At 37.1% G+C, this 23,578-nt stretch overlaps 3 protein-coding genes and 1 non-coding gene across 5 annotated transcripts; 2 read left to right on the top strand and 2 right to left on the bottom strand.

The window, feature by feature from the left end:
* Nucleotides 1-302: 302 nt before the first annotated feature.
* On the bottom strand, nt 303-2,832 carry LOC125592722. The gene is made up of 7 exons (XM_048768098.1): nt 2,598-2,832; nt 2,350-2,518; nt 1,947-2,262; nt 1,624-1,865; nt 1,403-1,515; nt 912-1,345; nt 303-779 (listed from the first exon to the last, which is right to left on the bottom strand). Exons 1-7 carry the CDS (start codon nt 2,830-2,832, stop codon nt 303-305), a joined length of 1,986 nt encoding a protein of 661 aa, XP_048624055.1.
* LOC125593494 lies at nt 2,266-2,372 on the top strand. The gene has a single exon (XR_007329398.1). It is a non-coding gene; the product is annotated as a small nucleolar RNA R71 (small nucleolar RNA).
* Nucleotides 2,833-9,375: 6,543 nt separating the features above from the next.
* On the top strand, nt 9,376-13,617 carry LOC106385097. Its single transcript, XM_048767333.1, has 4 exons — nt 9,376-9,584; nt 10,250-11,382; nt 11,663-12,333; nt 12,420-13,617. The coding sequence occupies exons 1-4, from the start codon at nt 9,573-9,575 to the stop codon at nt 13,439-13,441; spliced, it is 2,838 nt and encodes a 945-aa protein (XP_048623290.1). The 5' UTR covers nt 9,376-9,572; the 3' UTR covers nt 13,442-13,617.
* A 116-nt stretch (nt 13,618-13,733) lies between these two features.
* Nucleotides 13,734-18,487, bottom strand: LOC111211126 (homeobox-leucine zipper protein REVOLUTA). 2 transcript variants are annotated; one of them, XM_022712024.2, is made up of 19 exons: nt 18,235-18,444; nt 17,657-18,073; nt 17,347-17,509; nt 17,188-17,261; nt 17,024-17,114; nt 16,841-16,936; nt 16,640-16,753; nt 16,468-16,551; nt 16,239-16,394; nt 16,088-16,162; nt 15,913-16,019; nt 15,658-15,832; nt 15,397-15,585; nt 15,227-15,307; nt 15,021-15,155; nt 14,621-14,952; nt 14,425-14,533; nt 14,193-14,342; nt 13,734-14,117 (listed from the first exon to the last, which is right to left on the bottom strand). In XM_022712024.2, exons 2-19 carry the CDS (start codon nt 17,887-17,889, stop codon nt 13,938-13,940), a joined length of 2,544 nt encoding a protein of 847 aa, XP_022567745.1. In that variant the 5' UTR covers nt 17,890-18,073; nt 18,235-18,444; the 3' UTR covers nt 13,734-13,937. The 2 variants fall into 2 exon arrangements, with proteins under 2 accessions (XP_022567745.1, XP_022567746.1); XM_022712025.2 differs by having other exon boundaries at nt 17,657-18,487.
* Nucleotides 18,488-23,578: the final 5,091 nt, after the last annotated feature.

Raw genomic sequence — 23,578 nt, 5'->3', positions numbered from 1 at the left:
TTGGGATTCAACCTTCTTTGATGTTCTATAGAAGTCATAGATTCATCCTCTAGATGTATCATATGCATGCATAAAGAAGGTGATATCCCTTTAATATCATCTAGTGAGTAGCCTATTGCCTTTCTATACTTTTTAAGTTCATTCAAAAGTTTAGACAATTCATCTTCACTAAGCTCACTACTCACTATGACAGGGTAAGTTTCATTAGGGCCAAGGAAGGCATACCTTACACCATGGGGAAGAGGTTTAAGCTCCACTTTTGGTGCTTTGAGTTCACTCCAATCATCCTCTTGGTGGTTCTCTTATTGAGTGGCCGAGGAAGCATGGTGAGCCTCATATGTAAGCTCCTCATTCTGACCTTCACCACTAATCCCCTTGTGAGAATCCAACATCTTCACATAGGCATCACTTTCCTTGTTCTCAATCACTTGGACTTCTCTCTCGATTGTTAAAGCATGCTGTAGAGAGTCTTCAAGTGCCAACTCCTCTAGAAGCTCATCAGCTAGAGCATTCATTTCATCAATGTAGAAAACTTGGTTCTGGATGGTTGGCTTCTTCATCACTTCATTGATGTCAAAGTGGAGAATGTTCCCTTGTCCAAGATGAAGATCAAACTTTCCTTGTCTAACATTCACAATAGCTCCTGCTGTGGCTAAGAATGGTCTTCCAAGGATCAAAGGGTCTTGGGCTTCCTCCCCCATCTCCAACACAACAAAATCAGTAGGGATCTCAAAGTTACCAACCATCAAGGGGAGGTCTTCTAAAATACCTATAGGAATCTTCACTCATCTATCAGCCAACACCAAAGAGAGTTTACACTTCTTGTATTGAGTAAATCCAAGCTTCTTTGCAATAGACAAAGGCATCAAGCTGACACTAGCCCCAAGATCGCAAAGACACCGTTCAAATACCATGGGTCCTAGAGCACAAGGTAAGGTGAAACATCCTGGATCCACTAGCTTCCTTGGAACATCTAACCTCTGGATAATGGCACTGCACTCGTGGGTAAGGATCATCATGCCCTCCATCTCTTTCTTCTTTGTAGCTACAGCATCTTTCAAGAATTTGCTGTATTGAGGAACCAGCATAAAAGCATCAATGATGGGCATTATGATCTGAACTTCACTCATTTGTTTCTCAAAGAGTGTCTTGTACTTCTCCAATAGCTGTCTTTTGAATCTTCCAGGGAATGGTAGCCTTGGCTCATAGGGAGGAGGAACAAAAGAGGAGTCCTTTGTTGGAGTAACAGTTTCACCATGTTTCACTGTCCTCTTCTCTTCTCCAACTTTTCCTTTACCCTTAGCTTCAACAATCTTTTCTAGAATCTCTTCATCAACCTTCTCATCTACAATCACCACCTCATCATCAATGTTGATAGCCACCTCCCCACCTTACTTTTCACCATCCTTGGTGAGAATTCTTGGAGATAACTGTTTACCACTCCGTAGGGTGATTGCTTTCATAGTTTCCTTGGGATTTTGCTCTGGCTTTCCAGGTAATGCCCCTTGTTGGCGACTTGGTTGAGAATTCATTGAAACAAACTGGTTCTCCAAATGTCTGATCTTGTTGTTGAGCTCATTGTAGCTTCCATCAATCTTGGAGTGAATGTTCTTGAACTCATACCCCATTGTCTTCTCATTCTTTGCCTGAAAATCCAAGAGTTTCTTGAACATTGCATCCACACTTGTATCTGAAGCTGGAGCTTGGGAAGAACTTCCTTGAGCCTGAGTAGACTGATTGTTGTTATTGTTGAAACCAGGAGGGGTGTTTTGTCTAGGTTGATAGCTCCCTTGCTGAGTGTTTTGCTTCTGTTGGTATCCTCCTTGCTGGTTGTTAGAGTAGGACCTTTGCTGGTAGTTGTTGTACTGAAAGTTAGGCTCCTTCCTGTACCAAGAACAATTGTTGTTGATGAAGCACAGCTCTTCTTGGCCTTCCAAACCATCAACCTCATTGATCTTGGGAGGAACCTCTTGATTAGAACCACCCACAAAGTTCATCTGCTCTTGCTTAGCTTGGTTGGAAAGAAACAAGTCCATCTTCTCTTGCAAGGATTTGATCTCTTTCTTTGTCTGTTGATCATCACTTCTGTTGACCCTATCATGCTCCTCACTGTAGACCGAGTCACTCTTAGCCAAGTTCTCTACCAGTTCCTCTGCCTCTTCCTCGGTTCTCCCCAAGAAGAAACCATTGCTGGCAGTGTCAAGCATGTTTCTGCACTGTGGTAGAGCTCCTCTGTAGAAGGTGCTAAGCAAACTCTCCTTGCTGAAACCATGATGAGGGCATTGAGACCAATAGCCCTTGAACCTCTCTCATGCTTCACTGAAACTCTCTAGACCTTTCTGTTGAAACCCAGAGATTTCGTTCCTGATCTTAGCTGTCCTTGAAGTAGAGAAGAACTTGTCTAGGAAAGCTCTATTACACTCATCCCAAGTGGTGACAGTGTCGCTTGGAAGAGTCTTCTCCCATTGGTGTGCCTTGTCTCCCAAAGAGAAAGGGAACAGCTTCAACTTGAAAGCATCTTCAGAAACACCATTGGTCTTAGATAAGCCTCAATACTTGTCAAACTTGTATAAGTGATCAAAAGTCAGCAGCAAGACCATGATACTTGTTGTTCTCTATGGTGTTGAGCAGCCCTGATTTGATCTCGAAGTTGTTGTTCTCCACTGGTGGTGCTCTGATTCCTAACCTATGACCATTAATGTGAGGTTGATCATAGGCTCCAATGGCGCGAGCTTGTCGCGGTGGATGTTGTGGCTGGCGCTGTGGTCGAAGGTGATCAGCTCTTGGATCAATGCCTCCTTGGGCATCACCAGCTTGAGGCAGATTCTCCATATCAAACCCCAACCTTTGCAAATGAGCTTGTTGCTCTACTTCTCTTCTCTGTCTTGCAATCTCCCTCTCAAGTGCTCTAATGTCTTCAACTCTTGGAACTAGGTTTGTTGGACCTCTGCTCCTTGTGTTCATACACCTGAAATCCAAAGTGAGAAAAAGAAAGAAAAGCAATAACACAATTAAACAAAAATTGACTTAGTTTCAAGCAAATGACTAAATCCCAATGTCACAATCAACCTAGAATTTGGCAACGGCGCCAATTTGATGCAAGACTTTTCAAGGGTCTAAGATCAAATCAATGTAGTATAAAAGATTGTTGAACCAATCCTAGGTGATTCTAAAGCAAAGGGAATGCAAGTTTATGCTTAAGCTAAATGCGATCCGGTTTTAAAGATTGTATGAACTAAAAACTATAAGCTAATGCAATAAAGTAATGATCTTTCTTTCTCAATTTGAAGTAAAAGGACTCATGGGGCTAGGCATTTGATCTCAGGTGATGTAGATTCAATCTAAGGGTGGCAAGATAATCAATCAAACATTTTCCTTATGTCTAGACACTAAGCTAAACAAGCTCTATCTCTAGATGAATGTTCTTTTGGTAAAGCAACTCAAGCATCTAATTTCTTAGGTTGAATGTCACTAAAGCAAACATGGAGAACAAATCCAATAGCAATCTTAACTCCTTTAGCAACTAATCTCTTAGGTAAAGAAAGCTAAAAGCATTGAAGAGTTGGTTCAGGCATTTCATCATACACCTTGTGAGCAGGAAATGCCTAGAGATCTATTTTAGTATGATCAAGACTAAAATAGCATTTGGAACCCTCAACAAGCAAGGAAACAAGTAGCTCTAACTTTAAACACCCTAGATCATCTCTAATCACCCTTAATCACCCTAGCCCATGAATCCAAAGATGACTACTCAATACTCTTCATGATGAGCCCAATAATCAATGATGACTTGGTGCTAATCATGATTAATGATCAGATTAATCAAGCAAATCACAAGAAGAAATGATCAAGGTAAGATCTTTCACCTAAAAGTTCTTTCTTATTTTGATAGAAAACAAGATAAGCTCCCCTCTTGGGATTACAAAAGTATTTATATCTCTTTGGTAAACCTAATGGTTTCCATTAAAAAGTCTAAAAAGCCCTTGAAAATATTAAAATTCGACTAAGGTAAAGTATCGACTCGGGTTGGAGCGACTTGGCATACCCCGCGTCACACAACCCGCGTCGGATGCTCGCTGATCTTCTGCTTCATGCGCGCGGGTAGTGGAACCCGCGGGTAGTGGAACCCACGGGTAGTGGAACCCGCGGCCTTCATCCCGCGTCAGACCGTTGCCGATCTTTCCCGTCATGCGCGCAGGTAATGGAACCTGCGGCCTTCGTCCCGCGTCAGACTGTGGAGGCTACTCTCTCGTCATGCGCGCGGGTAGTCGATCCCGTGTGGCTCCGTCCCGCGTGGCTCCGTCCCGCCTCTTCGTGACGCGGGTTGAGACGATCGACACCAACCCGCGTCATCTTCCCGCGCTGGATTTCCGATGATTCTTCTAGCTTGTGCGAGCGGGTACTCGACCCCGCATTGCTCCAAGCCGCGTTGAAGTTCTTCACTCTGTTCTTCTCGACATCTCGACGCGGGTAAACTAACCCGCACTGGTTCTCCCCGAGTTGAACTGGCTTGAACTCAAACTAAACTTCATTTTCATCTTTTCTTTAACTCCCATGCCTCTAAACACCTCCAATCACTCCATAGGTCACTCTAATACCTGATTAAGACATATGAATGCAAAATGGATCCTAAAGATGCTAAACTCTTACTCTATATGATCATTATGTACAAAATGGAAGCTTAAAACAATGCAAATATGCAAGATATCACTCTGCCTCCCGTAACACGGGAGATGAGCACGGCCACGGGCTGATGCTTCACTCTACGGGCCAAAAACCCTACGCCGGTGTCCGTTTGGAAATGGTAAAAAAATATTTTATTTAATTAAATTTTTAATATATATATGTATATTCTAACTTTCTTAAATGTTTTTAGGCCAAAGAGACGGGACAACTCCCGTCTCTTATGCAACTTTACGAGAGGACCCACAGGAATAAGGCGGACCAATTTCTAGATGGCAAGTCCGAGCAAATCTTCAACGACTTGGTTGCTCAGGTTGACGACCACCAGACCCAGCTGACCCAGCAGTCCACCGACGGATTATCCGTCACCTTATCCACACATGAAGTGGATAAGATTTACGAGGAGGTAAATTTTTTAAAATTTTAATTTTTTTTATTATTCATTTAATTTAACTTTAAATTTTTACTAACAATATTTATTTTTTTGTTTTTAAGGTTGTCCCTAAGAAAAAGGAACGTACGTTGGGGATTGGTTCCATCAACGATGTTCCGAGAGCGACATCGTCTTATGCTCAGACACGGGAAGATGAAGTCACTGCGCTGCGTAGAGAGTCCGAGCAGCTGCGTAGAGAGTCAGCTCAGCTGCGTAATGAGATGGACTCGACGCGATCTGCGTTCACAGCTCGTATGGGTGGACTTGAGGGCTTCTTGGACGTTGTAGCGGCCACAAATCCGGAATGGGAGTCCTTGTTGAGGAACTTGCGACGACAAAATCCCATTTCAGACGAATCATCATCCGACACACATCCCGAGGCGGATGTAGAGAGGAGGAGTGATGAATTCTACCGGACGATGAACGACTATTAGTTTTTTTTTTTTTGGTTGTTGAATTATAAATTCAAACTTATTTATATATAAAATATTTTGGTATTGATTTTTTTTAAAAAAAAATAATTTTATTAATAAATTAAATAATTTAAATTATTTTTTAAAATTATATTTTAAAATTCTGTAAAATAAAATAACGAAGTAAATTCGTAGCTAATTTACGACCTATTTACGTGGAAACTTTACGAGGAAATGACGAGAAAAAATAAACGAGTATTTTACGAGGAAACGTTTACGAGGATATGACGAGGAAAGATAAACGAGTACTTTACGAGGAAATACTTCCGTGGTTGTTACGTGTACTTTACGAGGAAAATCTTTCGAGATATTTACGTGTAGTTTGCGAGGAACACGTTTCGAGGTATTTACGAGGAAATCTAGCAACCTCCTTACGTGGAATATTTACGTGGTCTTTACGACGAAATGATTACTTCGTCTTTGCGACGAAATATTTTCCTCGCTAATTTACGACGAATTGGCGAGGAAATATGTGTTACGACGAACGAATAACAACGAAACGTGTTTCCTCGCTAATTCCTCGTAAAACCTCTTTTACGACGAACTCACGAAGAAAACCGCCCTCGTTAAACTTATGTTTTCTTGTAGTGCCCACATGAGAGCCGGTTTAGTCCTGCACCGCACACAAGAAAAATCTGTGGACGCTAACAAAACAACCCACACAAGACAATAATGATGACGAAACTCAACCTCTTCTCCGTGAAATCCCAGTCCATAAAGGTCTGAGGACACACAAACTAACGATAGCTAGAACACATGACTAAATACAAATCAACCACATATACTAAACATCAGAAGGACAGTCCAAACAGGAGGACCAAGCGGCTAAACAAGGCCATCCAACCTCACCGATGTCGGAGCCCAGCAGACTAGCTCACGACTACCACCCGAAGCCGACGAGACCTGCACCACTCAGAACTCCATCCAAACAAAAGAGATCTAATATCTGGACAGACAACGAATCCTTCCCTAAAACTCAGACGGAACCATATGAACGCGTCTAGGATACCGTGATTGAAGGCTGAAAGGACAGAGCTATAAACGAGAAGAGGCTGCTCCCGGTGGCGGTGAGAAACACCGACCACCGGAGCAGCAGCTAGAATTACGACGACAGCGCTTGTTGCTTTCTATAGGGTTGGAAGCGACGACTATTTAGAGATCAATTTAAATTGTTGTATGCTATGTATGTTTCAGTTTGACATTTTAGTATGTCTGCATTTACTATGTCTTGTAGTTGTACTTATATACGTCGCGTCACCAAAAATATCATACTGATCTATATCACTTCGTTAGATTATTATTATTCCACTTCCTTAATTTGTCTATTTGAGTATCTTGTATGGGTCGTGGTTCACTTGTTCTAGTTTCAGGTTCGACTACTTGATAATGATACCTAAAACAGGCATTCTTGCTCGTTGCATGTATGCGCTGAGCTCATACTCATTAGCCGCATATGCGAACGTGCATGTGACGTATTGCGCGCATGTAATGTTGCCTCTTGGGATTTTTGACATACTTAATCTACTGTAAAGATTCAAAATATTTGTAATCAATTAACAAGATATATTTTTAAATTTATACACGCTAGTCGTAACTCGGTTGCACCCTCGTGAATAAAACTTGAGTTTTAATTACACTTTTAACCGAGTTTTCTCAGTACCCATATCAACTATCTAATTCCAACTCAAGATTTAAGGTTTGATATTTTTTGAAGAAAAATTATAGTTCCTTTTTATGGCTTTAACATCTATGTTTCTAATTCAAAAAGAATTATAGCATTTTAAACTTTTAATCAAATTAAACTACTTGTATGTTAAAAACGCAAATGAAAATCACAGACGACCGAAAAATTAAATTTCACAAATGAGTTTTTAGTTACTCTATGTTTCTCTACATGCATGATGCATCGACTTGCTTTGGAAACTGTTCCTCACTTTCTTTTTGGCTTAACTCAGGGTTCGTAGTCATCCTAAGAACCCCGAGTTAATCATGGTCTTTTCTTATTTAGATACTTGTCAAGTTGCAATGAGAAAACAATTTACCATTTCGTTGAGAAATCAAAAACTTGTTAATGTATATTGACAGAATTATATGTCAAAGTGCATGGAGAGAATAATTATGCTATTCATCCTTTTTTTTGACATACCATCTAATAATTAAGCTTTATTAGTTCCTAATAGCTGATTCTTATTTTTTATTATACAAATATCAACTTTATGTGTAAAGGTGTTGTTCATGTTAGAAGATGATGAGAAAACCATAGACTATGATCGAAATATGTGACATTAATAAAAAAAACCAAGCAAAAGTGCATTATAATTTAATAATAACGCACTAGTACCTCGACTTTGGATCAAACATATGTACACGGTATACCACTCGAACATGGACTTTAATCAGATATATGTATACACATTAGAAAGTGGTGTATTTGACACTATGATGAAAGTTGACAAATTACTAAAAGCTAAGTTTGGTGAAGTTCAAATGAGTAATTACACTATACAATCCGTGTCTTCATGACTATGTGTCGGTCCACATATATTAGGTACAATGAAACAAACGAAGCTGCTTGGTCGTGAAAAAGGGTTGGTTTCTGAGAAGTCAAATTACAACTTCTTTCAAAAATATATAATTACAGAACTTTCTATATATGAAGAGACCGGCCATCACGATGTTAAAAAAAAAAAAAAGGAAGAAGAGACCGGCCATCACAATTTAATTTTCGTTAAATTTTCCTTATATGTTATTTTCTAGCTACTCTCCAAACTTTATCAACCAGCGGCCTAAACATATCATTGTACAGAAAATCAAAAATTAAGATAGTTCAACTAACAGGTTGTAATGCTTTTTAACAATCATACCAAAAAACAGGTTGTAATAGATATAGTGGTTTTCTCTTTCCTTTTTTTGTTGAAATAGTTTGCTTTCCTTGATCATACGTTGTCTTTCTTGATTCATATATTTTTAGTACTCGACTGCAAAATTTACATGAGCATAGTTAAATGTCTGAGAATTTGTTTATGCTCATCAGTAGCTCTACGTACGGAAATTAACTCACATGTATTATCATTTTGAAATGTATCCAAGATGTATATATGTATACGACATAAGTTAGAAAATGTGATCATGTAAATGGATTCTGAGTTCTGACTTTATCGTGAGAAACACTGGACACCGTTATTAGCCTAATTTATACAACCAAAAAAAGTTAGAAGTAATGTGTACACGAACATTAGGTATCTACGTCGACACGTATTGAATCGCATACGTATAGTGAAAAATCTATACTATTAAATTGCAAGCGACGTCCAAAAAAGTTAGCAATCATGTTTACTGTATTTCCAATTGAGTGATTAAGGATAATTAAATTCTTAATTAAAATTACACACGCGTGAATGACCTCAAAAACTCGTAATCTAAGTAAGAAAATAACCATTGATCAAAACAATCATATTAATAATAAATATGTAATTGTTCACCCATAAGAAAAAAAGGTACTAATTTGCCCAAAGATGTCGTTTTCTTTAAGCAAAAAAAAAAAGAAGTATTTTCTTGTCATTATATATGTATGGATTTAAACGGAGCTTTTCTGGTAAAATGTTCGGCTAAAGGCCATTAAAATGTAGAATATTAAGATAACAGAGAGACTATAATATAATCAAAAGGTGGCAAATTGCTGCAAAGTTCAACTACGTATCTGACATGCAAATTGCAAAGTCAAACCGTCGCTTGTCCGAAACATTTTGTATAAAATGTATTTGTACTCCAAACTTTCAATAACTCATTCTCTACTCAAATCTTTCTTCTTTATACTTTTTGGGGTCAAACTCTCTACTCAAATCTTTCGTTCTTTCGATTCTTTGGACTCTTTTCACTTCAGTTTTGAATTATTTCGAGGAGAATCTCTACTGTATTATAATATATCGTGTGGATCGTCTGTTGAATAAGAAAAGGCTTGAGTTCCCACAATAAGATCGATCATGTACTCAAAGGTAATATACTTTATGCATCTCATGAAAGTTGAGTTCCAAAAAAATAGTATATTTTATGTATCTCGTTCTCGATTAGGCTGCATAAATCTTTAAATTATCATTTAAATGATATCAATGAATAGAGAGCATCAAAATTGATTTTGGTTAAGCTTTTGAACAAATCTGGATGCCACAATTTTTACTGTGTTTCATACTGAGAAAAGTGACATATATTGTTCGTTCATAAGTAACAAAGTGATTGAAGTGAATAGGACTACGTGTTTATACATAGACACAATATTGAATTTACAGAATGAAAAACATAGCATATGCAAGTGTTAAATGCAAAGGTAACCATTTTATACGCCAATGAACCCGGCTTTTCCCGTTGCGTATTTGTCCTAATTATCCATTATTAAATCATATTTTCTTGAATTATATAACAACTCAAGGAGTTACAAAACCCTTTACTTTATTCTTAATGAACGTTTTCCCCATGTGATATCCTCCTTACTTGATGCTTCTTCACCTACAAATCTCTGTTTATATATATATATTTGCATTTGTCTTGTTACTCTTATATATAATACATAAAAAGCTCGAAGAGAAAAGGAAACACCAACAAAAGGAAACACCAACCTTTACGTTCTTATCTGATCTCTCTCTGTTTTCTTCATATTAATAAGGTTTTGGATCCTGAGAAAATGGGTTTTATCCGGCCACCGGCGGTGAGAAAAGACGGTGATTATATAGAAAGCATCTTCGGAGACTATTCCGCCGGAAAACCAAAACCAAGTCGGAAGCTCAACTCCACCAAGTTCGTGACGGTGCTGACGTTTCTTCAGTTCGTATTTGCCGTCTACGCCACTGGACTTCTCTACTACATGAGTCCTTCTATTGACTTGCGGGCCAAACCGGACTTCACTTGGGCCACCAAATGGGCCGATAATATGCGTAGTTACATTGTTACCCCTCGTGTCGTCAGCCATATACAAGACTCTGCCTCCTTTCTGAAATCATCGGAGGAGAATATTCCGGTGGTGTTCTCTCCGGCGGAGGTTTGCGAGTACGAGAAGATTGACTTCTCGCAGAAGAAATCAAACGACGAGAAGATGATCAAGATGAAAAGAGAGCTATACGACGACGTCTTGGACTTCCAGAAGAAGAATCTCGGTTCCGAGAGTTTAGAAGAGCTGACGAAGATGAAATCTAAATGGGCCTTAAACGGGCCCAAGAGACCAAAAGTAACAGTGATCCTAAACCATTTCAAAAGAAAAACGCTTTGCGCTCAGCTCGATTCTCTCCTCCACCAAACGATGCCGTTTCACCATGTCTGGATTCTGGCCTTCGGGAGCCCCAACGAAGCCTCTCTCCGGCGAATCGCCGGGAGCTACAACGACTCTCGGATCAGCTTCATCAGCTCGAACTACGACTTCAAATACTACGGGAGATTCCAGATCGCGCTTCAAACGGAGGCGGATCTAGTCTACATCCTCGACGACGACATGATTCCGGGGAAGAAGATGCTTCAGATGCTCGCGCACGTCGCGGGGACGGAGAAGTACGAGAACTCGGTCCTGGGAAGCATCGGACGGATTCTTCCTTTCCGGCAGAAGGATTTCACGTTCCCGAGCTACAGGAAGTTCCGATCAAAGGAGGCGGGGCTTTACTTGCCTGATCCGGCGTACGACATCACTCTGGATCGGATCCTCCAGGTTGATTTCTTGTCTAGCTCGTGGTTCTTATCAGCTGAGCTCGTGAAAGCGTTGTTCATCGAGAAACCGTTCACGTTCGCTACTGGCGAAGATCTTCACCTGAGGTTAGTTTCGTCTTTTCACATGTTTGAGTGTATAAATAAGGCAGCGTTCTAATTACTTGGTTGTCAAGAAATTGAAAAGTATTATAATAACCTAAAAAAGTCGTGTACTCTCTCATACAATCTCGCATTGATATATAATCATTGCAGTAACGTCTATAGGATGATGATCTTCGTGAGAGTAAATGATTCACGTGTTTAGGCAATGTTATGTAATCGTGATGATTACAAAAAAAAAAAGGAAACTTTGTTCTGACGTAATGATTTGTTTGTGTTTCGGCAGCTATCAGCTTCAGAAGTATAGAAACGCAGGTTCTTTTGTGCTTCCTGTGGATCCAAATGACAAAGAGACGTGGGGAGATAGTGAACATAGACTCGCTTACGTCTCTGAGACCACAGTGATCTTCAAAAACATTGTGGAAGTCAGAGACAACCAATGGTGGAAAGCGCTTTCCACCGGTTACATAACTCAATGGGCTGCAATGTATCCTCAGAAGATCGACGCTCTGTTCTACGCGCATTCGATCGAAGAAGTCAGAGCGCTTGGTCCTTTGCTTGAGAAGTTCAGAACCACTGTTGGTAAAAAGGCTTACATCGCGGTTTCTGGAGGGAAGTTTTGTGCGTGCGAGGATGCTGCCTCGGCTTTGAACTGGCCTAAGGTGGTTTGCAATGAGAGGAGGTTCAAGATTTTTGATTTGGAAGTTCGAGCTATCTTGGGTGTGTCGAACTCGGAGGTGCCTGTTCTGCAAGCTGTGTATTCGAGTATGAAAGGGATTATCAAGATCCATAACCCGAGCGTGGTGATTACGGTAGCTGATGCTGATCCTAATGTCAAGAAAGCTTTGAAAATGGCTACTGAGACGAATCTTAATGGCACTGCATTGGTTCTTCTTCCTAGAGCTTCTATCTCCAAGGTTCTGTGGATGGCTGATTTAAGATCAACAGCTTTGCCAAGTAAGCATATAACCATTACCTCTTTCCTTTTATTTTTTGGCTTTGCATTTGCAATTTCGCTTACTTATAACTTGACATGGTTGCAGACTGGAATAAGATGAGAGTCTCAGTGAACATCATCACACAAAACCGAGCTCAATCTTTACTGAGATTGCTTAGGTCTTTGAGCAATGCATACTACCTTGGCGACGAGATACCTATCAGCTTCAACATGGATAGCAAAGTGGACGAAGAGACGATCAAAGTAGTGACCACATTCGACTGGCCTCACGGACCAAAGACCCTAAGAAGAAGAATCATCCAAGGAGGATTAATCCGAGCCGTGAGTGAGAGTTGGTATCCAGCTTCTGATGATGACTTTGGTCTCTTACTCGAAGACGACATCGAAGTCTCTCCTTACTACTACCTCTGGATCAAATACTCTCTCCTCGCTTACCACTACGACCCTCAAATCTCTTTCCCTGAACTCGCTTCAATCTCTCTTTACACTCCCAAAATCGTCGAGGTCGTTAAAGAGAGACCTAAATGGAACCCAACAGACTTCTTCAAACAGATCCACCCACACACACCTTACCTTCACCAGCTACCGTGCAGCTGGGGAGCTGTCTTCTTTCCAAAGCAATGGAGAGAGTTCTACGTCTACATGAACATGAGATTCACCGAGAACGCGAAAGCCAACCCCGTTCAGATTCCGAAATCAAGAACCAACGGTTGGCAAGCTTCTTGGAAGAAGTTTTTGATCGACATGATGTACCTTAGAGGATACGTTAGTCTCTACCCAAACTTCCCTAATCAGCAGAGCTTCTCGACCAACCACATGGAACCAGGAGCTCACATCGCAGCCAAAGACAACGTGGTGAAACACAATAAAACCGACTTCGAAGTTCCTTTGCTTATGGATGATTTCAGAAACTTCTTACCTAACCAGAAACTCCCTCCGGCTTCAAAGCTTCCATCACTCAACCTCTTTAACATGCCGGTTTCTCTTAAAGGCCTTAAAGCTGCAGGTGCTAAGCTTGGTCAAGACGTTCTTCGTTGCAACAATGTCTCTGAGATTGTTGCCGTCAATCATCAGACAGGTTTACCAGCTAGATGCATGAAATTCTGAAGATACTCCCATTTTGCCAGCCAGTAATTTTTCTCTGTGGATTCTTGTTGATTCTTTGTTTTTTAAATTAGTTATATAATATGGTAGAATGGAAATAAATATAAGGAGATATGTAACTGTCTAAAGGCAAAAGAGTAAATGTTCTGTAACCTTTGATTAACTCCACTTTTTCACTATAGCTCTGAACTTGAAGTGTCATCAAAAGAAACATGATTTGATTCTGATGAATACAATGTTGTTGTAACCTTTGTCTCTATAGCCATCACAAGAGACATCAATGTTTCTTTCTATGTAGATGGCAAATCATCTCCTTCATAAAATAGATTCATCATACCAAGTCTCTTTTTAAATCCTCACTAGAATACAACACGATGAAAAGAGAGGCACCAAAACAGAGACAAACAGATGTCTACACATCCCAAAAAAAAAAAAAACAGAGTTGTCTAAATGTAGTTTTGATTAGCCCTTCCTACATAACATCACAAGAAAATACAAATTACACAAACGACCAGTTTACAAAGGAGAAAGCAAGACAATGCAAAGTATTATCATTGCCGTCGTTGTTTTCAGATGATGATGCAGCAGGAGCAAACACTTTCCAAGCAACAGCTTGTTCATAAGTCACATGTCTTCCCATCGTAGACAAACATATTCCTGAAGGCAAGCATGCATATCCCTGTACAGACAAGACAAATGAGTCTCAAAACATTTTCTTCTGACCAAAGAGTTCTTTTTTTTTTTTGGATTTTACCTGTTGCATTAGCTTGGCGAAATCGGAGCAGAGAGCCTTTCGACCAGATTCATCAAAGATCTTTTCGAGTGTAATGTCTTGTAAGGCTACAAGTGTTGTCTCTAGCATGTCTAAACCAGCTTGGTTCGCGAACATAAACACTGGTTGAGGCTGCAAACATAACCAGACTAAATATTAAACCGAGCACAGTTGAAAATGTTTATAGAACTAATGGTGTTCACGACACACACACCTTTAAAGAGCAACACAAGATGGCATCTTGGTGATCCCATAGAAGTTTCAATACCGAGTCGTTGCTTCCAAGCGAGTCAACCGTCAGCAACTCCGAGCCTAAGTGGTGACTGTAACAACAAACATTATACGTTAAGACATTAATTAATCAGCTAGGGTTTGTAAGAAATAATCATAAGTAACTAAATAAAACCCACGTGTAACTTTGTGAGATCCATTGGGCAAGTGTAACAGCTTCAGGAGACCCCGGGGAGAGTTTAGAGCCAAGACTTGGGCTTATCCCAGAGGGTGAGATGGCCATTGCAACACGTTGAACTGATGATATCACACTCCGCACGTACTGACAAGCCATACCAGCAACATTGTCTTGCAAGTTGCTTTCAAAAGGGAACTGAAACGCGATGGTGAGGATACATCTTGAGCTAGAAGAAGAGTTTCCAGAAGCGTTCTCTGGTGTTGGACCAACCTCAAGGCTAGAAGTTAAGTCTAGCGTCCGGTGGTTAGCGGTCAACAGATCTTGCGCATCTCCCTGTGTAAACAAAAAATGTGAGCCTTGAGGCACAAGGCAGGTCAGTGATGGGAGCAAAGATAAAATACCGTTTTAGCATCAACGGGTATGACTCTGAATCCAGAAGGAACAAGTGGAGCATCATCCGGGAACATCTCATTGATGGGAGCAAATATAAGTTCTGAACATGCTCCAACAGCATTCTCATCAATCCCAGTACATATCTGCCATACATCATTAAAAAAGTCTGTTCAACTATGAAACAGCGAGAAACTTCAAGAACCAAAAGATATACCTGAAGAAGATGGACATCACGGGACATGAACGCATCTTCTTGTGCAAGAGAATGACCTTCTAGTCTAACAACTTCAAGCATCTGCAAGCATTAACACCACATTTAAATAAATAAAAAACACATTAAAAATAATGGTTTAGTCTTCATTGGGAAAGAGTTTGAAGCCTTACTTCTTCGTGTTCGATGGTATGTCCTAGAGGCATTATGATTTGGCTCCCGGTGAACCTCGTAGGCCTCATTCCCGGATAAGCAAAAGAACCGGCTTTAAGCGTTGCAGCAGAATATGCATCAACATTGAAGTCAGCCCACTCGGACCGATGCTCTCTTAGAAACCGGATCAATACAGCAGGAGGAACATTCTACAACAAAAATAACACATTACAAACCAATGAGAGGATGGATCAAAAAATGGACACAAAGTATCAACTTACTTGGAGAAGCATAGAAGCCTTGGCGCAAAGGACACCTCCAAGGAAGGAAAGAGAATTAGACATATTATTCAAATGCTTTGTGGAGTTAATAGCAACAATTATGTCTTCAGCGCCATCACAATGCATTGTAGACCATCCATCGTCACCAAACCCATTAACCGCATCATTAAAACCCCTGCAAGAATACATGATAATAACTTAAGAAACAAGTAAGAGATCAAAGAACATTTAGATATCAGCTCATTATTGAATTACCTGCTTAATCTTTGGCTAAATGTTCTTAAAACAGCAGGTTGCCTTCCTAATCCATACACTAGTTCACCGTTAGATTCCTGAGCTAGTTGCCTGATATACCTCAATGCCTACAACATGAACTCAGCCATTAGATATGCTTATGAATCAATCATATCTCAATGTTATAGACACTCACGGAAATGGTCATTTTCTGTGCAACGACTTTAGATGACTCGTAAAGGGGTCGAAGCACATCAGGAACACTCCAAGCCTACAATGCAAGTAAAACTGATTTAAGAATCAAAGGAAGCAAACAGAAAAATGTACAACAAGAAGATTCTACTTACCTCAAGATTAAGGTGATCGACAATGTGAATAATGGAACCGCCACCATCACAAGGCCTTATTAGATACCCACTAGAAAGCATTTCTGCTCTTACAAACTGAGAAGCTGATGCAGCGTTAGGACCAGCACCAGAACCAGAGAGTGACCTCTCACAAACCTTATTAAAGAAAAAAAGTCAATAACCAGAGAGATAGATATACACAAACATAACACTATGAGGAGTTGCATACCACAAAACTGCCATTGTCTAGGCTCGTTGTGTATCTCAGGGTCCAGAAATCGCGGGCAGGAGCAAGAGTCGTTGGTGCATATGTCTTAAACCAAAAGTCATTTATAAACTTTTATATATTTATTTTCAAAAAAGGGAGATAGAATACTAAACCAAAAGAGAAAATGGATCACCTGCATATAGACGAGCTCAATAGTGCCGCCGTTACCAGCCGGGAACATAGTGAAGACCTCAAGGCTCCTACAGTCACGGAACCAAGATGGCCTATCTTTGAGTATCTCTGCAATCTGCAAAAAAAAAAAAAACAACAACACCAAACTGGTTTAACAATGTGACATGTTTGACACTAATAAGTTTGAGTGGCTCTTTCTTACCTTGACAGGCTCTAAACTAACAAGACCACAGGCTCGAGCTGCCACCCCACTGCATCTTTGCGAAATAGCAAAGATGCCAACCGAATCCGGACCAGGCTAAAACACACACAAAGACATCTCACATTTCAATATTACACATCAACAAGGAAAACACAATAAGTAATGACAAGAGACGTCTCTAACCTTCATCCCAGGCATCTGAACCCAATCAACAGCAGTTCCTGTAGCCTTGGATAGGAACTCTGCCAATGTCTCCTCTGCGATCGAGAGCAGTCTAACAAACCAAAACCAACTCATTAAAGGCAAGAAACGTCACTACAAATTCACAAAAAAAAGAAAAGCTTTACCCAGCAGGACTATTAGCGTCTCTAAGCGAATGCTGAGGAGTTGTTACCACAGAATCACAGCTTGGATCATTCACCTGATGAACAACACAACATCAAGTCAAATCACTTAATTGATACTTTTTAAGAAAACATTACAAACCAAAGAAGTTTTTAACATACAACAGTAGTAAGCTGCTGCTTCATATATCCATTTTCACAGACGAGCTGAGAAACTTGCTTCTGCAACCTATCGTTCTCCTCCATCAACAGCTTGTTCATAGCCGAAAGCTTCCTGTTTACGCTCTGTAGCCTCGACGCCTCTTTCCTCTGCTTATCTCGACACCTAAACCAAACATAAACAAGATAATTAGCTCTGGATCCAAATCTGGTCCTTCACAACAAACCCACTAGACAGGAAACTTTGTCAGAGCAAAGCAAGCAGACAAAAAGGACTAATAGTCCCACAAAGTGGTCCAAAATCGTATATTACCTCCGGTTTTGGAACCAGACTTTGATCTGCTTAGGCTCGATGTTGGCCAAGATGGAACATTCACGGATCAACTGCTGTCTCCGGAGCGAGCTCGGCTTAGGACACTCGGCGTAGACACGCTCCAGGGCCTCGACTTGCTCAGCCGTGTACCTGACGTACTTGCCGCTGCTGTCTAGATGTCTGTTCATGCTATCACTGCTTCTCTCTCGGTGATTCGCCACCGCCATCTCCATCTTCTCCAAACTCTCAAACTTTCTTCTTCTTTAATTATTTGTTTTTTCTTAGGAAAGTCCGTCTGTTTATGTTTCAGTTTCTTAAGAGAAACGTAAATTGAAAGTCTTTTTTGTTTTTTGGTTCGGACAAAGAAGATTCTATGGTCGTGGCTTGTAGCGAAAGACCAAATCCGACATGTGGATTCTGAGAATTTTGGATAAAAGAACCCAAAAGAAAAAAAGATGAGAAGTTTAAAAATAAATAAATAAAAAGTTTATAAGAACAGAGAGAAAGAAGAAAGATTCAGAAGATCTGAGAATTTTGAGAGATTCTTCTAGGAAAACAGAGTGACGAGAAACACTAACTGGATGAAGTAAGCATTATCAGAATTGAGGACACATAATAAGCCTTCTAACACACTCGGTACAATTATTGAAGCCAAGCTGAGAAGTTTATTTTCAAGAATCTGATGACAATTTAAACGGAATTAAAAGACAGAGGAGAGAGAGAGTTTGTGTGGTTAAGTGAGAGAGTGAAGGAGAGAGAAAGAGGTGGGGGGGGGGGGGGGGTGGGGGGGTGAGAGTTTAAGTGATGCGTGTCCGCTGTCCGAGCTTAATAAGAACAGAGAGAGAGAGAGGGGGGGAAGAATAAAAGAAAGAAGAAATTGTGGAACAGAGGATTTGCACGCAAACCGACAAGCTTGTGCGTTTTTCTTTTCTTTTCTTTTTATTTTATTTTATTTATTCGGCGTTTATTTACGATGCTGACCCTATTGTTTGTCCGAAATGACAACTTTGTAAGACTTTATTACATTTGTTTTATTTTATTTTTTTCAGCGTAACTTGTTTACTTTGAATTTGCCATTTGGATTAAAGATCAGCTCGGTTCATAATCGACTTCATTTAAAAAAAATCTTGACTAAACTGGAAGAATAATCTGTCAACTCTAGTTGGTGAATGGTAAGAATCTAAAGGAACAAAATCTTATTGTTTAGCAATAGACTTGACAAAAATAGTTTTTATACAGTATTGTTGTATGTCTATTTCTTTTATGAATTGTTGTTAGTTTGGTTGTAATGGCAAATTAATACGGAGAAATTTTATGTTTACCATTTTTGTGGTACCACTTTTCATCTTTACCATCACTAAAGAGACATTTTTAAAAATATATTTTTCATTAAGTGGCAAAAGACTTTTATACTCTTGTTCTCTATATATATAATAAAATCTTATTTAAATAATAAAAAAAAATAAAAAAAGGTCAAAAAAAAATAAAAAAAAAATTATGTTTTTGAATTATACTTTTTCAAATTCGAAATTTTTTATAAATTTTTTCGAATTTTAGTTTATTTTTTTTCAATTTTTCATTTTTCATTATGAAAATCGAAAATTATGTTTGAAACTATTTAAAAAATTAATATATTTTTAAGTCTTTATTTATATATTTATTAGAATCCTAAAATTTCATATTCCAAAAACCCTACTCCACCCTTCAACTCTAAACTCTAAATCTAGATTAGTTAACTGTAAGGGTATAAGTGTATTTTACTTTTCATTAGAAGTGAAGGTAAAAGTGATTATTGTAGCCATGAAAAATGATACTATGAATGTGGTATTTGTAACAATTTTCCAATTAATACTTGATATAATACTAGTTAATGAATTTTAAAATTGTAATTCATATTTGTTTCTGTGTGTAGAAAAATTAAATTTATATACAGATAGAAAATAATAAAATTTAGTCCCATGAGTAATTAATTTTAGATGAAACTTATTTACATTCTTATAATAATTTTCAGTTAGGTTTTACTAGACTGTACAAAATAAAAATAAGCTGCCGCCAAATGATGAAAGAGATATCACTCTAGAGAAACCTAACTTTAAAGATAAAAGTCATAGTTCGATGAAAGGAATGGTTTTGATAAATAAAAATAATAATAGATTGTTCCGGCAAGAATGAAATAAGAACATTGATGTCAAAGCGGCCCTTTTAAAAAAAAAAACATTGATGTCAAAGCTCAAATTAACACACAAAGGAATGAACGCATAGTTGGTCAAGACTATGTCAGATCCAAATTCACATGAGAAGAAGTCCATAAGGTACTAATACCTCCAACAACTATCATGGGATTTTTAGTTAGCTTGGCTAAATTTTTCTAATATATTGGGACATTATATTTGATGATACATGATAGGAAGATGGACGAGAGAGTTATCAAGGTTTTGAAGAATACATTCATGAGATCGCATAAAATATCAAGTGTTGTTTTGTGTCGCATATCCATATCTTGGTTTTTTAATGCTAAGGAGGTAACATTATGTGAATACAAATGGAATTTGAGATATCCACCATAATATAATACTTATACTAAAAATAAAATTTTGAATTGTAAAATTTCAGAATATCGCGAACTATATATTACTGGAAACGAGAATGGACGTTTAAGAAAGAAAAGCCTATGATCGCTCTGTCTCTGACATAATCATTTTAACACATCAAGCAATCAAAGTATGTCTTGTAATGGTAGTGTTTTTATTTGTTAGCATGTCTTATCTTCCTTTATTATACGAACCAATTTTGTTTTATTTCAAGAATATAAATATAAACTCTGTAAAAAGGTTTACGAGAATAACTTGGTGCTATGACTGCTATCCTACAAAAGGCTGTATAAAGGAGCTAAACCGCTAAGAACACGCCAAGACACGAATGCTAATTAAAAGCCATCGTTTGAGTTATTAAAAGGTTAAGTTGGCCAGTTAGGCAGTTACTATTAAACTACCATTTACAAACTGATTAAGGCAGCGCATCATTTATTTGAAGATAACAATTTTTAAAATCAAAAAAGCAATCAGAAGACAGTGATCAGTCAGTCAATCGCAGTGCTACGACTAAACCTCTTTGAAAATTTTACACAACACATATCATACTGCATTTTTTACTTTCATCTGTAAGTGTAATTACTTTCTGTAAAAAAGAACTTTTTTACTTTCTTTTGGTTCCAACTTCCAAATATAAAAGTTACTTTCTTTGGTTCCAAGTAAAATACCTCTTTTAGTTCTGTTTTTTTTTTAACTTTTAAGTAAATAATTTCATATTGACAAAATATTAGATTCTCTATATATTATTTACCAAGTGATTTGTACATGTATCATCATTACAATCACTTTAAAAAAAAATGACATGGCTTTCAAAAAATGTGACATGACACTTACCTAATTATGACATATAAATTTTCTTTCATAAATTTTTACATATTTCTGGTAAGTTTTTTTTAAATATGCGAATAACTATTAACTTCTATATCATCATTATTTATTTCTATATAGTTATTTATTTTTGGCAAAACCATTAAAATATATTTAAACTAATAATTCATAATCACTATTAAATTAATATATATATTTATATATATATTACATTATAAAATAAAATAATTAGTAAACATAAGTACGAATATAATTTTTTACACTAACTTATAAATCATATTTTTTTATAAATATACATTTTACCAAAATTAATTGTAAATGTGTCATCAACAAATACAAAACTAAAGCACTAATCAAATTTTTTTTTTGATTGGTAAATTAAAAATTTTATTTAAATTTATCGGTTCATTAGATTAATTAACAAATTTATTTTTCTCAGTTTAACATATTTTTAACTAAAACCAACAAAAATCCAAAATTATTATAATATATTTTAAAACTAAGTGGTAAGAGATATATTTAAAATAAATAATAATATAATTTAATATAATATAATATTACTAAAAATTGTTTTTATGAAATACAATTCTAACTTTATTAAAATTTAAGTAAACTCAAATTGAGAAAGTTAAACCAAAACAAAAGAAATAAGATTACACAAATAAGTGTATGATTTTTTTTTCAAACCATTGAAGCTAAAATATAAAAATAATTATGTCAAAATTTAAATTTAAATTTTTTTAAAAATAAAAGAATATTACAATAGAATTACTGTTTATGCGCATGGCGTAGTAAAACTCCAAGTAAGTTTACATATAAAAGGGTTTGTTATGAGTCCAATAGATTAACAAAATATGTATCATCTATATGCTGTCATATATATATGATCTCTCCATATCAGAAATATACGTGTTTCTTAAAAATTATCTCAAAACTATACATTTTATATTTAAAGCATTTTATTAGATAACTATAATAATAAATTGTAGTTTGTATAAATAAAATATTTATTGATATTTATGATTTCAAACTAAGAGAAATATATAACCATAGGAAGAATACATTATTAAAATTTCAATATGTTTTATTAATCTCAAGATCTACAAATTTTAAAATAGATGGGATATATATTTTCGTCTAACTGGAAAGTGATTTTTTTTTAAATTAATCTGAAAATATCTCAAATTTATGGAATGACTCAGGCTAATATTCAACAAATATGCAACCCACATATAGAAATTGTTAAACCGTGTTTTTAAACTAAAAGTCTGGAACTTAATTTAAACCATGTTATCATTTAAAAAAACAGAAAAGGACATCGCATAAATTGCAGGGAACCAAGCATTTAACAATATAGCCTTACATTTTAGAAGTTTGTTTTGTCTACTAAATGTGGATTTTATAAAAGTAAAGAAAACAATCTACGGAAAATGCGAGAGATAAACGAAAAAATGAGAGAAGGGGGAATAGAAAATAATAATGGTTCCTTAATTCCAGACAATCTCCGTCTCTTTTATGGCCTCACTCTCCCTCAGACTTCGATTATCCGTCAGACTCACACATCGCCTCAATAGTTATCTTTCTTTTTCTTCTATTCTTTTTATTTTTTTCTTATAATTATTCGTTCTCGTAGACTTGTACTATATATCTATTTAAACTCACTGTATATCTACATATCTTTTTATGTGTTTTTTTATGCTAGCTATATCGTTTTATCTTTACAATGGGTATTCTATTATTTTATCTACATTTTCCTTATCGTATACTACGTTTACCGCATTTTTACTGCCCAACCATGACAAACACAGTTGCCATTTTGCACGTTGATTTGATAGTATGAATATTGATTTGCTGAAAGAATTTTCATAGTATGAATATTTGATAGTATGAATATTGAACAAAAAAAAAAGAATATTGATTTGCCGAAAGAATTTTCATTTTAATGTTTTTATTTACTTTTCAATCTGAAACCATTTCAGTATAATATAAAATGAAAAGTGTTGACGACGTGGTATTTTCATCAGCTTTTCGCATGCGCCAAAAGTAACTCTCACGTGCTGACCACACATTTACACCTATTTATCTCTTTATTTTATTTTCTTCATTATTTTCAACAATTTTATTGTTTTGGTAATCTATATACTCACGTAGGCCTCAGTTTTTTATCCGAGATCCGGATTCGATCCGAGATTCGATCTGGATTCGATCTGAAAATCCGGAAATCCGGAAGGGCTGAATCCGGATCCAGATAGTAAAATGTTGGATCCGTCAAAGCCGGATCCGGATATCTTGATTTTTTAGTCCGAATTTTCGGATCCGTAAGTTTTATTAATAACTATTTTAGAAATAGTACTATTTATATTTAAAAATTAGCTTTTTAATATATTTTCATTTTTATAATAGGATACGTAAATTTTGATGTAAATTTTGTAATATGATACATTGAAATCATTAAAAACATTATATATATTTTTTATTTTTAAATTATTTTTAATATTTATAT

This window comes from Brassica napus, chromosome C9, assembly GCF_020379485.1.
Source record: "Brassica napus cultivar Da-Ae chromosome C9, Da-Ae, whole genome shotgun sequence".
Taxonomy (NCBI): Eukaryota; Viridiplantae; Streptophyta; class Magnoliopsida; order Brassicales; family Brassicaceae; genus Brassica; species Brassica napus.
The sequence above is the reverse complement of the archived record's forward strand: the minus strand, read 5'-3'. Positions and strand labels throughout refer to the sequence as shown.

Excerpts from the sequence above, each read along its gene's own strand:
- LOC106385097 (XM_048767333.1), top strand. Across the intron at positions 11,383-11,662 it reads GGCGAAGATCTTCACCTGAG|CTATCAGCTTCAGAAGTATA; the intron begins GTTAGTTTCGTC and ends GTGTTTCGGCAG. Across the intron at positions 12,334-12,419 it reads AAGATCAACAGCTTTGCCAA|ACTGGAATAAGATGAGAGTC; the intron begins GTAAGCATATAA and ends ACATGGTTGCAG.
- LOC111211126 (XM_022712025.2), bottom strand. The coding sequence starts at position 17,889 with ATGGAGATGGCGGTGGCGAATCACCGAGAGAGAAGCAGTGATAGCATG. Across the intron at positions 16,020-16,087 it reads CACAGAAAATGACCATTTCC|GCATTGAGGTATATCAGGCA; the intron begins GTGAGTGTCTAT and ends TTCATGTTGTAG. Across the intron at positions 14,534-14,620 it reads TGGATCTCACAAAGTTACAC|TCACCACTTAGGCTCGGAGT; the intron begins GTGGGTTTTATT and ends TTGTTGTTACAG.
- LOC125592722 (XM_048768098.1), bottom strand. The coding sequence starts at position 2,832 with ATGGAGAATCTGCCTCAAGCTGGTGATGCCCAAGGAGGCATTGATCCA. Across the intron at positions 1,346-1,402 it reads AAGAATTCTCACCAAGGATG|ATGAGAAGGTTGATGAAGAG; the intron begins GTGAAAAGTAAG and ends TGGTGATTGTAG. Across the intron at positions 780-911 it reads CTTGTGCTCTAGGACCCATG|ATTCCTATAGGTATTTTAGA; the intron begins GTATTTGAACGG and ends AGATGAGTGAAG.